Here is a 13,538-nt window from a genome sequence, read left to right as displayed (position 1 = left end):
ATGGGATTGCCAGGATTTTCTATCAGAATTTTTTTTTTTTTTTTAACTATAGGATGGGACTGGAGAGAATCACACTGAGCAAAGTTAGCTGAAAGGAGAGGGGCAGAGACGGGATGACCGTTCTCATACCTGGTGTATAAAGAAGCATGCTGGGGAAGTGACAGATGGCCAAAGGCAATAGCAGCTCAGTGGTGGTCTACAGAACTGAGCTTGCTTTGTCTGGGGGACAGTGTGGGTGGGTCCATAGGTGAGAAACAGGAGAACAGAGAGAACCTGAGACAGAACTTGGGACAAAGGGAAGTGGACATTGTAGTGGAGGGTGGGAGGTTGGAAAGTAATGAAAGCGTATCATTAACAGTATCGCAAATCAAGAGGATTAAAATATAAAGAGAAAACTTCAGGCAGTATCTATCCTGCCCTATTGGAGCTCAGGCCCATTTTCCCTTATAAGAATGAAGCTACTGAGGGTTATGGTGAATGATAATGCTGCAGGGCTAAATCTCCTGAGTCTCCTGTGTCTAACTTAAGATGAGTTTGCACTCACTTTTGTTTCTGTGTTTGTTTTGTTTTTGTTTTTTGGGCTCACACCTGGCGATGCACAGGGGTTACTTCTGACTTTGCACTCAGGAATTACTCCTGGCGGTGCTCAGGGGACCCACCATATGGAATGCTGGGAATCGAACCTGGGTCGGCCATATGCAAGGCAAATGCCCTACCTGCTGTACTATCACTCCAGTCCCTGCACTCAATTTTTCTAAGAGATCTGTCTTTTGTTTGCCATTAGAGTACACATCATTAGGTTCTGCAGTCACTTTTACGTATCATTCCCTGAGCGTGTTTTGTTTAAGACCTAAAGCTCTCACCTGTCCATCGAGAGATACGTGATGTTTCACACCTGTCATGGAAGGCTCTGGGAGCTGGACTCTGCTTATCCTCAAGTGCTGGTCATTTTTATTGAACCCTAGTCAGAATGTCTACCATATTAATTGGTGATTCCTATAACCAAAGTTATTCTTATTTTTTTTAATTTAGTAAAGCAGAAGGTATTCATAGGCTTAATGGAAACATAGTTGTTTCTTTAATCGTAATAACTTTTCTTTGGTCATTTTTGTTTTTTCATAGGCCATACTATTTGGATCTTCAAATTTCTAGGTTTGCCATCTAATAGTGTACTTGTTTTCACTCTTGGACTTGCCAGAAGTTCTTCTTAAAAATTGTTTATTTATTTTTAAAATAGTTTTTTTTTGAAACAGAGATATAGTAAAGGAATCAGGGTGCTTGAGCCCCTTAAAAATTGTGATTAAAAAAACATGGATAATTATTTTCTTTGTCCTTAAATTCTTTTTCTTTGTCATTGGTTTTGGGGCCACATAGTTCTCTGTGTTTCACTTTATTGCATCCTTCAATCACCCAATGAATTAGGTGTTTATCTTACTCTATTTTACAGATAATAGGAAACATAGAGTGGTTGAACTTTTTTTCAAGGCTATCCAATTAGTGGTGCATGCACTGGCAGGACCCTTGGTCTTTGCCTTTCAATTCCTCCTTCTTAGATCACATAGTGGTAAGGATTCCACTGGGAAATTCTTTGTTTCGACTGACACGAGGCATCTCAGTAGATGTGCCTAGTTTCTGTCTTGGAGAAATTGAGTTAGCTGTCAGGGTGCTACTTAATTGAATGCTTTGCTTATCTCTAGCCGTATCTTTCTTGTTATTTCCTATATTCCTTTCTGTTGTTGAAATAATATATAAACAGACTCAGTTTTGTAAGCCTTTTTATCATCTGACATTGCCTTTACATGGCTCTTGCCTTCATTTGACCTTATGGTATCCTTTCTTTTATTATCTAGCGTATTGATTTATTCTGACTAGTTCTGTTTATTACTTTCCATTTAGACTTACCTCTGTTGCAGCCTGCTTACTTTCACAGCAAGCTCAGTAAAGTAGGCAGTCTTACCTCAACTCAGCTATAGTCTGAAATTTTTTGCCCTATTTTCCCCTCCTTACGCTCTTCACAGACATCAGTCTTAGCTATCTCAGAATTACTCTGCAGAACTCTTTTCAAGGATCTGATGAGTCTCCAGTCACCATTGCCATAGTGTTGGACTTTTTTTGTTTGTTTGTTTGTTTTTTGTGCATCCTTTGCTAATAGATTCTGTGTTAAGAGAGCAGATATTGTGCTGTCTTTCTTATTCCATGCAGTGATAGAATGCTGTCAACACCAACTAGGGTAGTAATAAATGTATTTATTTCAGTATATTCATGTGAATGATTTGCTGGATTTTGTTTTGTTTTAAAATTCTTAGAGACAAATAGAAAGTGGTGCGTTTTTGAAGGTGGCTTCCTGAGTTACTATGAACATGATAAGTCTACGACACCTAATGGCACCATAAATATCAATGAAGTTATCTGCTTGGCTGTACACAAAGAAGACTTCTACTTAAATACTGGGTAAGTCTACTATGAAATACACATGAGTTGAAATGCTTTATGATATTATAAGAAATAAGCATTTTATCATTGGTTTTTTCCCTTGTTTCTTATAAAAAGAAAAGATTTTTTTCTTTGGGGTAGGCCATGGGGTTTCACTCAGTGGTGCTCAGGCCTTACTCTTGGCTCTGTGCTCAGGGATCACTCCGACTGTGGCTAGAGATTTCAAGCAGGTTTGGCACATGCAAGGTGAGCACTTTGCACCCTGTACTCCGGTATTTCTCCAGCTCAAATGATTGCTGTTGTTGTTGTTTTTTTAGTTTATTTTTATTTTTTTATAAACCTTCATCTATGTCTGTAAATCCCTAAGAGAATTCACTAAAAAGGAAAATAAAATGTTTTACCAAGGATTGTGAAGGACTAACATATTCACATCAGACTTGAAGTAAATGCATAATATGGGCTTCCATGATTTTATTATTATTTTTATTGTTGTGCAATCACTACTGGTAGTGCTAACATTGAGGGCCAGAGGGGAAATGCAGTGCCAGAAACCCAACACAGGGCCTTACACAAGGAATGTGCCATGTAACATGAATGGCAGTCTTGGTCATTAAATAAAAGATCTGAGAACCTTTTGGTAGGATTAAATATACAATTGACTGGATGAAGAGCTGTAGTTAAGGATGTCACCAGTTCAGAAGTAGCCAATAAAACCAGTGAATAGCCAAAGTAGAATTAGTAAAAGTTTATTATCCACATTCAGAAAGTTTATAGACTAGGAACATTCTCACCAAAACAAGGAATGAGGCTCAGGGGTATATTGCTATAAAATAGCTTATGTAGGAAGAAAGCAGTTTAATTCTCATAGTGATTGACTATAATATTAGAATTTTAAGTGGTTACCTCCTATCAACCTCAACAAGCCCTGCAAAATTTGCTTATGATTTCTAGAGGCATAAACAAGAAATGACCCAGGTCAAGTTAATCTTGCAAAATAAGCTAAGCTAAATTTTGTATTACTAGACTGGTTTGTTTGCACAGGGAATTTTCAAGACTGGGCTACATTTGGCTTTTATTTTGACAAGGGAAAGAATAAATTAAGTTCTAAGGTATTGCATTTGTTATTGAGGTAGATGGTGATATTTCTAAATTGTATAATGTTAAGGAGGAGCAGCCAGTTTGTGACAGAAGCAAAAATGATGGCTATAGGTTCTTTGCCACTTGCAGGTAATGGCATATATTTATATGCAGACATATGCCTATATACATACATATGCATGTGTGTAGATATATATACTACATACATGTATATACCTGTATTATGTGTGCATATATATACATACACATATATGTCACATACATGTAATATGTTCCACACAAAAAGTTGGAGCTCTGAATGCAGGGAAAATTTCAGACTGTTACTCTACTTTTTTTTTTTTCCATGTGGTAAGGATGTTAAGTTCTGAAATAAGGTGAGATGATGGAAGGAAACTTTGTGAAGTAAGACAGAAAAGGGCTAATTGCAGGTCTAATCAATACTTTGAATTATGGGACAGAGTAAATAGATCCTAGGGAAGGATGAGAACTAAGAGAGCCTATTTGACACATCAGTCAATTTAGTGAGTGTCCATACTATCCAACAAAATTGTCATGTGGTAATTAAATCTTAGATTAATAGTGCTTTCATTGGATGCAGTATGCTTCATGTACCTCCTTTGAATAACAGACCATTAAGGATATATAAAGAGTTATGGAGATAGATTTCTCACACACTGGCAAGTGAAATCTAATTAAAATTTTGGCCTTTATGCCATTTGTTTTAATAACTGGTTGATTACATTTGTTTGTATGTGCTTTAGGCCCATCTTTACCTTTGAGATCTATTTACCCTCAGAACGTGCATTTTTATTTGGAGCTGAAACATCTCAAGCTCAAAGGAAATGGACAGAGGCCATAGCCAAGGTACTTAAATACTGTATTATTATGCTGAATCCCAGGAAGAGTCCTAACTTGTGTTATATGGTCAGCCATTAGAGATCCATGAACATTTTATACAATACTTTTTGGGAAAAGTTGGTGAGGCTTTCAGAATTGTATTCCAAATAGGTTAACAGATAACTCGAGCAGAGAAAGACTTTATTTAGGGTTTGGTGAAATGATTCTTTGAATTAAAACCATGTTTTGATGATTAAGGTCTTTCTCATTTTGTTTTGTGGGCCACTGGTGGTGCTCTGGGCTTACTCTTAGCTCTACCCTCAAGGATCATTATTGGCATGGTTTGGAGTACCATATGTAGTACTGGTTTGGCCACACGAAAGCACCTTACTTGGTGTAATATTTCTCCAGTCCTACTCTTTTCAACATTACAAACTCATTCTGTGTTTATCTTCTAGGACAAAGGAGAAAGGAGTAGATTTAATAAAATATCCCCATGGAGACAAACTTATTTTTGGCAGGGTTAGCGTGGCACATCTGATTATGCTCAGGCCTCCTCCTGCCTCTGCATTTAGGGATCACTCCTGGTGGGTTTGGGGGACCATACAGGGTGCCGGGAATCAAACCTAGTTGGCTGCATGCAAGACAAGGTGCCCTGTTTGCTATAATATTGCCCCAGCCCTTTGAAGATTTTTAGCATTTTAAAAATGCTTCAAAATCAACATAAACTCTCTCTGTGTTTCAGTTCTTTGTATATCAAGAAAAGTGATTTATTGGTTGCCATTTGAAAATGCGGAATGGCTTTTCTGCCTAAATTCAAAAGCAAGTTTAAATACTTGTTTTGAAAATTGTGTTACTTCTATACTAAATATTTACATAGGATAGCAAAGATGCTTTTCCAGCTTTCTCGAGTAACTAGGGCTGGGATTTCCACTTTTCACTGTCTTTATTAGTTTTCTGTATTTGTTTTAACAGCATTTTGTTCCCTTTGTTGCTGAAAACTTAACAGAAGCCGACTATGATTTGATTGGTCAACTCTTCTACAAGGACTGCCATGCCCTGGATCAGTGGAGGAAAGGCTGGTTTGCTATGGACAAATCTAGTTTACGTTTTTGCCTTCAAATGCAAGTTCAGGAAGATAGAATGCACTTAAGAAGACTGCAAGAGCTAAGTGAGTTTTTTACCTTTCTCTTATCGTCTGAACACAATTCTTTGAGGATAGCAATAGAAGCCCAAACATAACTGTGGGCTGACGGGATAGTACAGCAGGTAGGGTGCTTGCCTTCTCTGAGACCTACCTGGGTTCAATCCCTGGTACTTTTTGGGTAACCCCTGTGTATCTCTGCGTTGCCCTCCCCAATTATGATGGTTCACTCCCAAAATGCAAATAGGTATTAAAAATTGCATTTTTAATAATGACATCTCTGTGCATTTAAAAATTTAGTGTAACAAAATGCTCATATTTTTCTTGTCTCTTTCTCTCTCCAGCCATTAGCACAATGGTTCAAAATGGGGAAAAAATAGATGTTTTGCTGTTGGTAGAAAAAGGGAGGTAAGTGCACTTTTGATTTTTATTCTAAGGCCTGAGACATCTTAGTTGTTCTTTGGGATAGAACCCATTACCTATGCGGCTTGTGCACTGTGAATTGTGTGTGTCTTCGTATGCATATTTATTCTTCAGTAGAAAAAGTTTACTGAAGCTTACACATTTTATATTTTATTGTAATAAACTCTGTGATCAACTTTTGTAGTATTCTGTAAACTGTGGGCCCTTTGGGACTTTCACATTTCAGCTTTTGGAGACGCTTTGTTAGTTGTAAATATATTTTCAATGTAGGTAAATCTTGTATATAAATAATGTCATGAATTACCTATGCATATGAGTCATGCATAACTAAAACTTCTTGAATTTACTATTTTCTAGTAACGGTTAAGTCAGTACTGTTCATCAGGAATTGTTAAAGGTATTAGGAAAGGAATGATGAATAAAATAGGCATGGTCTTTGCCCCCATGAAACAACATGTGCACAAATGGGGGAAATTGACTATAAACAGATTTTTTTTTAAGTTACATAGTCTTGTGTCCATCAATTTTCAGTGATTGAAGAAAAATAAACTAACATGAGAGAGCCTGAAGGAGTAGTGTCTTTGTTTTTCCAGATCCACAAGAGACAAACTTTGATGGAAGTTCTCACTGAAACAGGTCTTCTGGGGGGCTGAAAAGATAACTCAGTGGTCTGCAATGCATGAATTCCATGCAGGAGGCCCAGATCAGTCCCCTGAACCCATAGTTTCTGGCTACTGCCTTCAATCATATAAGGGGGGAAGAGGGAGAGGAAGATGGGCAGAGACGTAAAGCTGAACCAATAGTTCCCCAGGGGTGACTCCTGGATACTCGCCAGACCATATGGGGAACTTAACCTAGGTTGACTGCATGTGAAGCAAGCACCCCACCCATTGTACTATATCTCTGGTCCAAAGCTGCCCCAGTCTGAATCAACTGCTCCATACATAAATTTAAAGGTATATTGGTGATGTTAAAGCATGTAGTATACCCAGTGTGTTCAAGTTCTGTGAAGATGTGGCCTTGGTGAGGAGGTTTGAGTAAGTGTTTTGAGTGGAAAGTGCTGATTTCTGAGATATCCCTAATCCAGATCATGCAGGGACCTTCTTGATTATTTTGAAAATATCTTGGACTTTTTTCTAAGCATGATTGGAAACTGCGCATTTTGGGTGCTGTTTTTTTTTTGTATGTCTGTTTTTTAATTCTTTTATTGAATCACCAGTGGATACAGCTACAAAGCTTTGATGATTGACTTTCAGTCATACCATGATCAAACACCCATCCCTCCACCAGTGCCCATTTTCCACCACCAGTATTCCCAGTATTCCTCCCGCCACCCCCACCCCCTGCCTCTGTGGCAGGCACCTTACTTTTTACTCTAACTCTACTTTTGGGCATTATGGTTTGCAATACAGATAATGAGAGGCCATCGTGTTTGGTTCTTTATCTACTTTCAGCACACATCTCCCATCCCCAGCGATCCCTTCAACCATCATTGAATTATTGGTCTCTTCGCCATCCCAACTCCCATTTTCCCCAGCACATGAGGCAGGCTTCCAAACCTGTTTCTACTGTCCTTGGGTGTTAGTCTCATTTTATATTCCACAAATGAGTGTAGTCATTCTATGTCTGTCCTCTCTTTCTGACTCTTTTCACTTAGGATGCTACTCTCCATGCCCATCGACTTGTAAGCAAATTTCATGACTTCATCTTTTCTAACAACTGCATAGTATTCCATTGTATAGATGTAACTAGTTTCTTTAACCAGTCATCTGTTACTGGGCACTCGGGTTGTTTCCAGATTCTGGCTACTGTGAACAGTGCTGTAGTAAACACACAAGTGCAGATGTCATTTCTACTGTGCTTTTTTCATCCCTGAGATATATTCTCAGAAGTGATATTGCTGGGTCATATGGGAGGTCAATTTCTAGCTCTTTGAGGAATGTCCATATTGTTTTCCAAAAAGCCTGGACCAGTCAGCATTCCTACCAACAATGAAGGAGAGTCCCTTTCTTCCTGCATCCACACAAGCGCTGGTTGTTCTTGTTCTTTTTGATGTTTGCCAGTTTCTGTGGTATGAGATGATATCTCATTGTAGTTTTGCTTTGCATCTTCCTGATGAGTAGTGATGTGGAGCATTTTTTCATGTGCCTTTTGGCTATTTGTATTTCTTTTTTTGAGAAAAATCTTTTTTAATTTCTTCTCCCATATTTTGATGGGGTTGGAGGTTTTTTTCTTGTAAAGTTCTACCACTGTCTTTTGTATCCTGCATATTAAGCCCCTACCTGATGGAAATTGGGTAAATAACTTTTCCCATTTCTGTGGGCTGTCTGTATTTTGGTCACTGTTTCTTTCTTTTTTTTTTTTTTTTTTGCTTTTTTGGGTCACACCCCGTGATGCACAGGGGTCACTCCTGGCTCATGCACTCAGGAATCACCCCTAGCGGTGCTCAGGGGACCATATGGGATGCTGGGATTCGAACCCGGGTCGGCCTCGTGCAAGGCAAACGCCCTACCCGCTGTGCTATCACTCCAGCCCCCGGTCACTGTTTCTTTTAAGGTGAGGTTTTGTCTATTTTTTTCTAGTTTCATTCAGTCCTATTTGCTTATATTTGTTTTCACTTGCTTGGTCAGTGGTATTTCATCCTTGAAGATACTCTTAGCTTCAATATCATAGAGAGATCTGCCCACATTTTCCTCATGTACCTTATGGATTCAGGTCCGATATTGAGATCTTTAATCCATTTGGATCTGACTTTCGTGCTTGGAGTTTATTTTGCATGTAGCTATCCAGTTTTCCCAGAACCACTTATTTTAGAGGCTTTCCTTGCTCCACTTCACATTTCTTGCTCCTTTATCAAAGATTAAGTCATCATATGCTTAAGGGTCCGGGTCAGAATATTCATCTCTGCTCCATTACTCTGTGGGTCTGTTTCTATTGCAATACTTTGCTGTTTTAATTACTACTGCTTTGTAGTACAGTTTGAAATTGGGGAAAGTGATGCCACCAGTCTTCTTTTTTCCAAAAGACTGCTTTAGCTATTCGTGGGTGTTTATTCTTCTATATGAATTTCAGCAATGTTTTGTCTATTTCTTTGAAAAATGCCATGGGTGTCCTTATAGGGACCACATTGAATCTGTAAATGCTTTAGGGAGTAGTGCCATTTTGACATAATCCTCGTGATCCATGAGTAGGAGATATGTTTCCATTTCCTAGTATCCCCTATCCTCTTTTGTTTCTTGAAGTAATTTTTTTGTATCGGCTTTTTACCTCTTTAGTTAAGCTGATTCATAGATACTTGATTTTCTGAGGCACTATTGTGAATAGGATTGTATTTTTAATATGTCTTTCTCCTCTTTTATTATTTGTTTACAGAAAAGCCATGAACTTTTGGGTATTGATTTCGAAACCTGCCACTTTACTTTAAAAACCTATTGTTTCTAGGAGCTTTTCTGTAGAGTCTTTAGGATTTTCTAAGCATAGTATCATGTCATCTGCAAATAGTGATAGCTCGACTTCTTCCTTTCCTCTCTGGATGCCCTTGCTATCTATTTCTTGCTTAATATTTATGGCAAGTATAAATTGAATATATTCAAGTATATTGAATAGAAATGGTGAGAGTGGGCATCCTTGTCTTGTTCCTGATCTTAGAGGGAAGGCTGTTTTTCTCTCTTGAGAATAATGCTTGCTTTGGGCTTGTGGTAGATGGTTTTGACTATATTGGGGAAAGTTCCTTTGACTCCCATTTTGTTGAGAGATTTTTATCTTACGTGGGTAATGGATCTTGTCAAATCCCTTCTCTGCATCTATTGATATGATCATATGGTTTTTGCCTTTCTTTTTATTGATATAGTATATGATGTTCTGAATGTTGAACCATCCTTGTGTCCCCGGGATGAATCCTACTTGGTCGTGGTGTATGACCTTTCTGATGAGTCATTGGATTCTGTTGCCTGGTATTTTGCTGAGGATCTTTGTTTCTGTGTTCCATCAGGGATATCTGCCCGTAATTTTCTTTTATTGTGGCTTCTCTGTCTACTTTTGGTATCAGGGTGATATTTGCCTCATAGAAACTGAAGGTGTTACTGTTTTTTCAGTGTCTTGAAAAAGCTTAGGCAGGGTTGGGAGTAGGTCCTTCTTAAAGGTTTGGAAGAATTCACTAGTGAATCCATCTGAACCAGGACTTTTGATTTTCGGAAGCCTTTTGATTACTGTTTCAATTTCCTCGATGGTGATAGGTCTGATTATATATTCTAGGTCTTCTTGGATCAGCTTTGGAAGATTATAGGAATACAGGAATGTATCTATTTCTTCAAGGTTCTCTTGTTTTGTAGGTGCCGGTTTTTTGACTGTACTGTTTGACTCCAGACGAGTGAACTTTGGGTGACAAGAGATGAAGGTGCTTTTGTTAGGATGCTACTGCAGAGGCGAGACAAGAGATGCCTTACCTAAAGAGGCAGTAGTGAGGAGGGGTTGGGTTTACTGTACTGGTGACAGGACATACGTGTTCATGTGTGTTTAAGAATCAAAGAAGACAAAGTTTTTTGCTGAACAGATACATGATGGTTGATGCAATTTAGGTAACATGTAAATGAGTTATAGGACAGAAAAGGAAAAGTATATCAAGAATTTGTTTTGGTAAATAACATTGAAGTGCTATTTTAATAGTGAGCTTTGAAAAGCACAAGTATGAAATTAATTGGAGCCATTTCTATCGGTAATAGAGATTTGAGAATTTTCAGCATGTTGGTATTATTTATAAGCTAAGGAAAAAAATAAATTCACATAGACAAAGAGAAAGTTAAGAATGTATCTATTGCCTTAATTATTTAGAAATCAGAAGAGGAGAACATTAAATAAAGGGCATGGCATGGAAAGGCTTAGATGATAGATACCATATCATTTAGGAAGGTATTGTCTCTTGATTTTTAAAACTATTCCTTGTCATTTGTTTTGAAATCCTCTAGTTATAACTAATTCCAAATGTTTTGATCTAGAAGGGCTCAAGCTTATTTCTAAGAAATAGTAACAGCACAGTCACTGTATCACTGTCATCCCATTGCTCATTGATTTGCTTGAGTGGGCACCAGTAACGTCTCCAAGTGAGACTTGTTGTTACTGTTTTTGGCATATCGAATACGCCACGGGGAGCTTGCCAGGCTCTGCTGTGCGGGCGTGATACTCTCAGTAGCTTGCTGGGCTCTCCGAGAGGGATAGAGGAATCAAACCCAGGTCTGCCATGTGCAAGGCAAATGCCCTACCCACTGTGCTGTTCCTCCAGTCCCTCCATTCTAAGAAATCATTTTTATTTTCACCTTCGTTTTTGTAGCAACAGTGGAGTCTAAAGAAGAGAAACAGGAGATGTTCATTCTAGGCATGGTTTTCCTAGGTTAAACTTTCTTCATGTCTACTTGAATCTTCAACAGTTCTGATATTCTCAGAGCCATGATAGGATCTGTGTGCACGTGTGCGTGTGAGAGTGTGGAGTCCCCGTGCCTAATATATACTTGGGAGACAGAGAAAAATGCCTCTGAGTTACTTGTCATTTATGGCAGATGTATTAAGCCAGGTCTGACTACATTCACACCTATTTAAAGACAAAAAAGGAAGAAGATAGGTCTGAAGTAAGAGTAAAGCAGGGTTCTCATCTCTTTTATACCAAACATCTCTTGGATATTTATAACTTCATCCCAATGCTGTATACTACAGGCAGCCGACAAGAAGTGTAGTGTGTGTCTGCCATGTGCCAGGGCCAGACCCCATGATTTTTTAGGATTTATATGGCTCATAGACTTGATGTTCTCTACCTTTGGACTAGTGTGGAATTAAGCAGGACAATGGTGACTGCACTGTATAATAAATCCTGATAGAGCGAGTATCTTGTAGATCTGCCAGCATATGGCACCTGTGTGGTTGGTGCAAAATAGGGCTCACGTGTTTATATCTATGTAATATTTACATGAACACATGTGTGCTGATGCAATTCTCTCTTTGTGTATGTATGTGTATATATATATATGTATATATATATATATATATATATATATATATATATATATATGCCTCTGCATATTGCCCAGTGGTCTTAGTGGAAAAAGATCCAAGAGCTTGGGAGAACATGAATTTGGTTTTAGGTCAGTTGAATAAGAAGCTTATGTCAAGCTCTAAGGAGAAATTTCCAGAAGGTGATTATATTTATGGATCTGACGTTCAGTGTCAAAGATGAAGTACAGATTCGGGGGAGTTCTGTGTATCGAAGGATGAAGCTAAAATCGCTTAAGGAGATCTGTAGAGAAGGGGAAAAAAGCAATGAGTCAGGTGATCTGGATATAGCATTTTGGAGGTGGAGGTGATTGTTGGCAGGGAGGATAGTAAGCTGCTTTATACAGAGAATGAAGTGAGAGACCAGGGGCTGGGTGTCAGAAATCCCAGAAAATAGTATCTCACAAAGGAAGGGATAGACAAAATGTCAAGTGTGGCCAAGGACGCATGTCTGATGAGGGCAGATGCTCTCCTGGATAAGTGATACAGTCCATCTGGTGACTTTGAGTAGAGCAGAAGTGGTGAAGGATAAAGAGGATTAGATTAGGGCTCGGGACTAAGTAAATTGAAACAGCTGGTGAGATAGTTTGTCATGAATGTCTGGAGGTTAATAGGATTAGCAGGGTAAAAAGAATTTGACCCAGAAAGGGCCATGTGTATGATTTGTTTCAGGTAATACAAGTTTAAATTTTGACGGGAAAGAGACATAAAACAGGTAGAGATTGAAGGTATAAGAGAGGAAAAGAGAGAGCAAGGGCCCTTAGCAGTAATGGAAAGAAAAGAGGAACTGATAGATGGTTTTTAATGTTTGTAGCTTTCTAGTTTGGTGAGAGATTGAAAGAAAGATAAATGTCTGATGCTCTTCAATTGCTTTCTGAACTTGAAGACAGAAATGGCTCTTGAACTTTTGGCTTGGGTGGCTGTATGAATGGTTAGATCATTTACTAAGATCAGAAATATGTACTCTGTTCAAGTTCTAAAGCAAGCTATATAATTATAGATCTGTTGTTTAAGAGCTATTTTAATACCATTGCACTGCTATCTTTATCATCTTTCTGTTAGCCCCTTGAGAATTAATGACAGTAAGCTAAAGTAGATTGTGTTAGAGTTGTCAACATCCAGTGAAGTGGAGTTTTTATGAAATAATTTCCAGATATTCCTGTAGATAGTATATAGAGATAGTGTGAATAACTGAGAAGCCAACAAGTTAAAGTTTTCACCTCCATTATTACTATTTTTGACTTGTAAGAGTCAAAAATTTTTTTGACCATAATTGCGAATTATAAATACATTTAATGAATTAAATTCACTTTATTTTTCTCTGTCCTTGATTTCCTATGGGAAATCATACCCCCTAACAAAATCTCTAAGGTCTCATAATCCCTGAGTGCAATAGTTTAGGCCTTTCTGAATAAAATAGGGCAGCAAATATATGCCCAGGGAAGGAGAGAATTAAACAGTCTGAGGTCTCTCAGATGTAGAGGAAAATGTAGGTAAAAGTAGAATGGTAATTGTCAGGGCTTACACTTTAAGGGTGATTGCCGATTGGCTGTGTGACATATCC

The 13,538-nt window shown here is 38.2% G+C and overlaps 1 protein-coding gene across 2 annotated transcripts in view; it reads left to right on the top strand.

Annotated features, from left to right (window-relative positions):
* ARAP2 (ArfGAP with RhoGAP domain, ankyrin repeat and PH domain 2) overlaps positions 1 to 13,538 on the top strand; it is a 193,079-nt gene that overhangs the window by 104,485 nt on the left and 75,056 nt on the right. For both annotated transcript variants that reach the window (XM_055138467.1, XM_055138468.1), the window contains exons 16-19: positions 2,307 to 2,451; positions 4,293 to 4,395; positions 5,344 to 5,539; positions 5,857 to 5,920. In XM_055138467.1, coding sequence (XP_054994442.1) covers positions 2,307 to 2,451; positions 4,293 to 4,395; positions 5,344 to 5,539; positions 5,857 to 5,920 — 508 coding nt within the window. The remainder of the gene's footprint in view (positions 1 to 2,306; positions 2,452 to 4,292; positions 4,396 to 5,343; positions 5,540 to 5,856; positions 5,921 to 13,538) is intronic.

Source organism: Sorex araneus, chromosome 5 (genome assembly GCF_027595985.1).
Source record: "Sorex araneus isolate mSorAra2 chromosome 5, mSorAra2.pri, whole genome shotgun sequence".
Lineage (NCBI taxonomy): Eukaryota > Metazoa > Chordata > Mammalia > Eulipotyphla > Soricidae > Sorex > Sorex araneus.
Note: the sequence above shows the minus strand (reverse complement) of the source record. Positions and strands in the feature narration are given on the sequence as shown.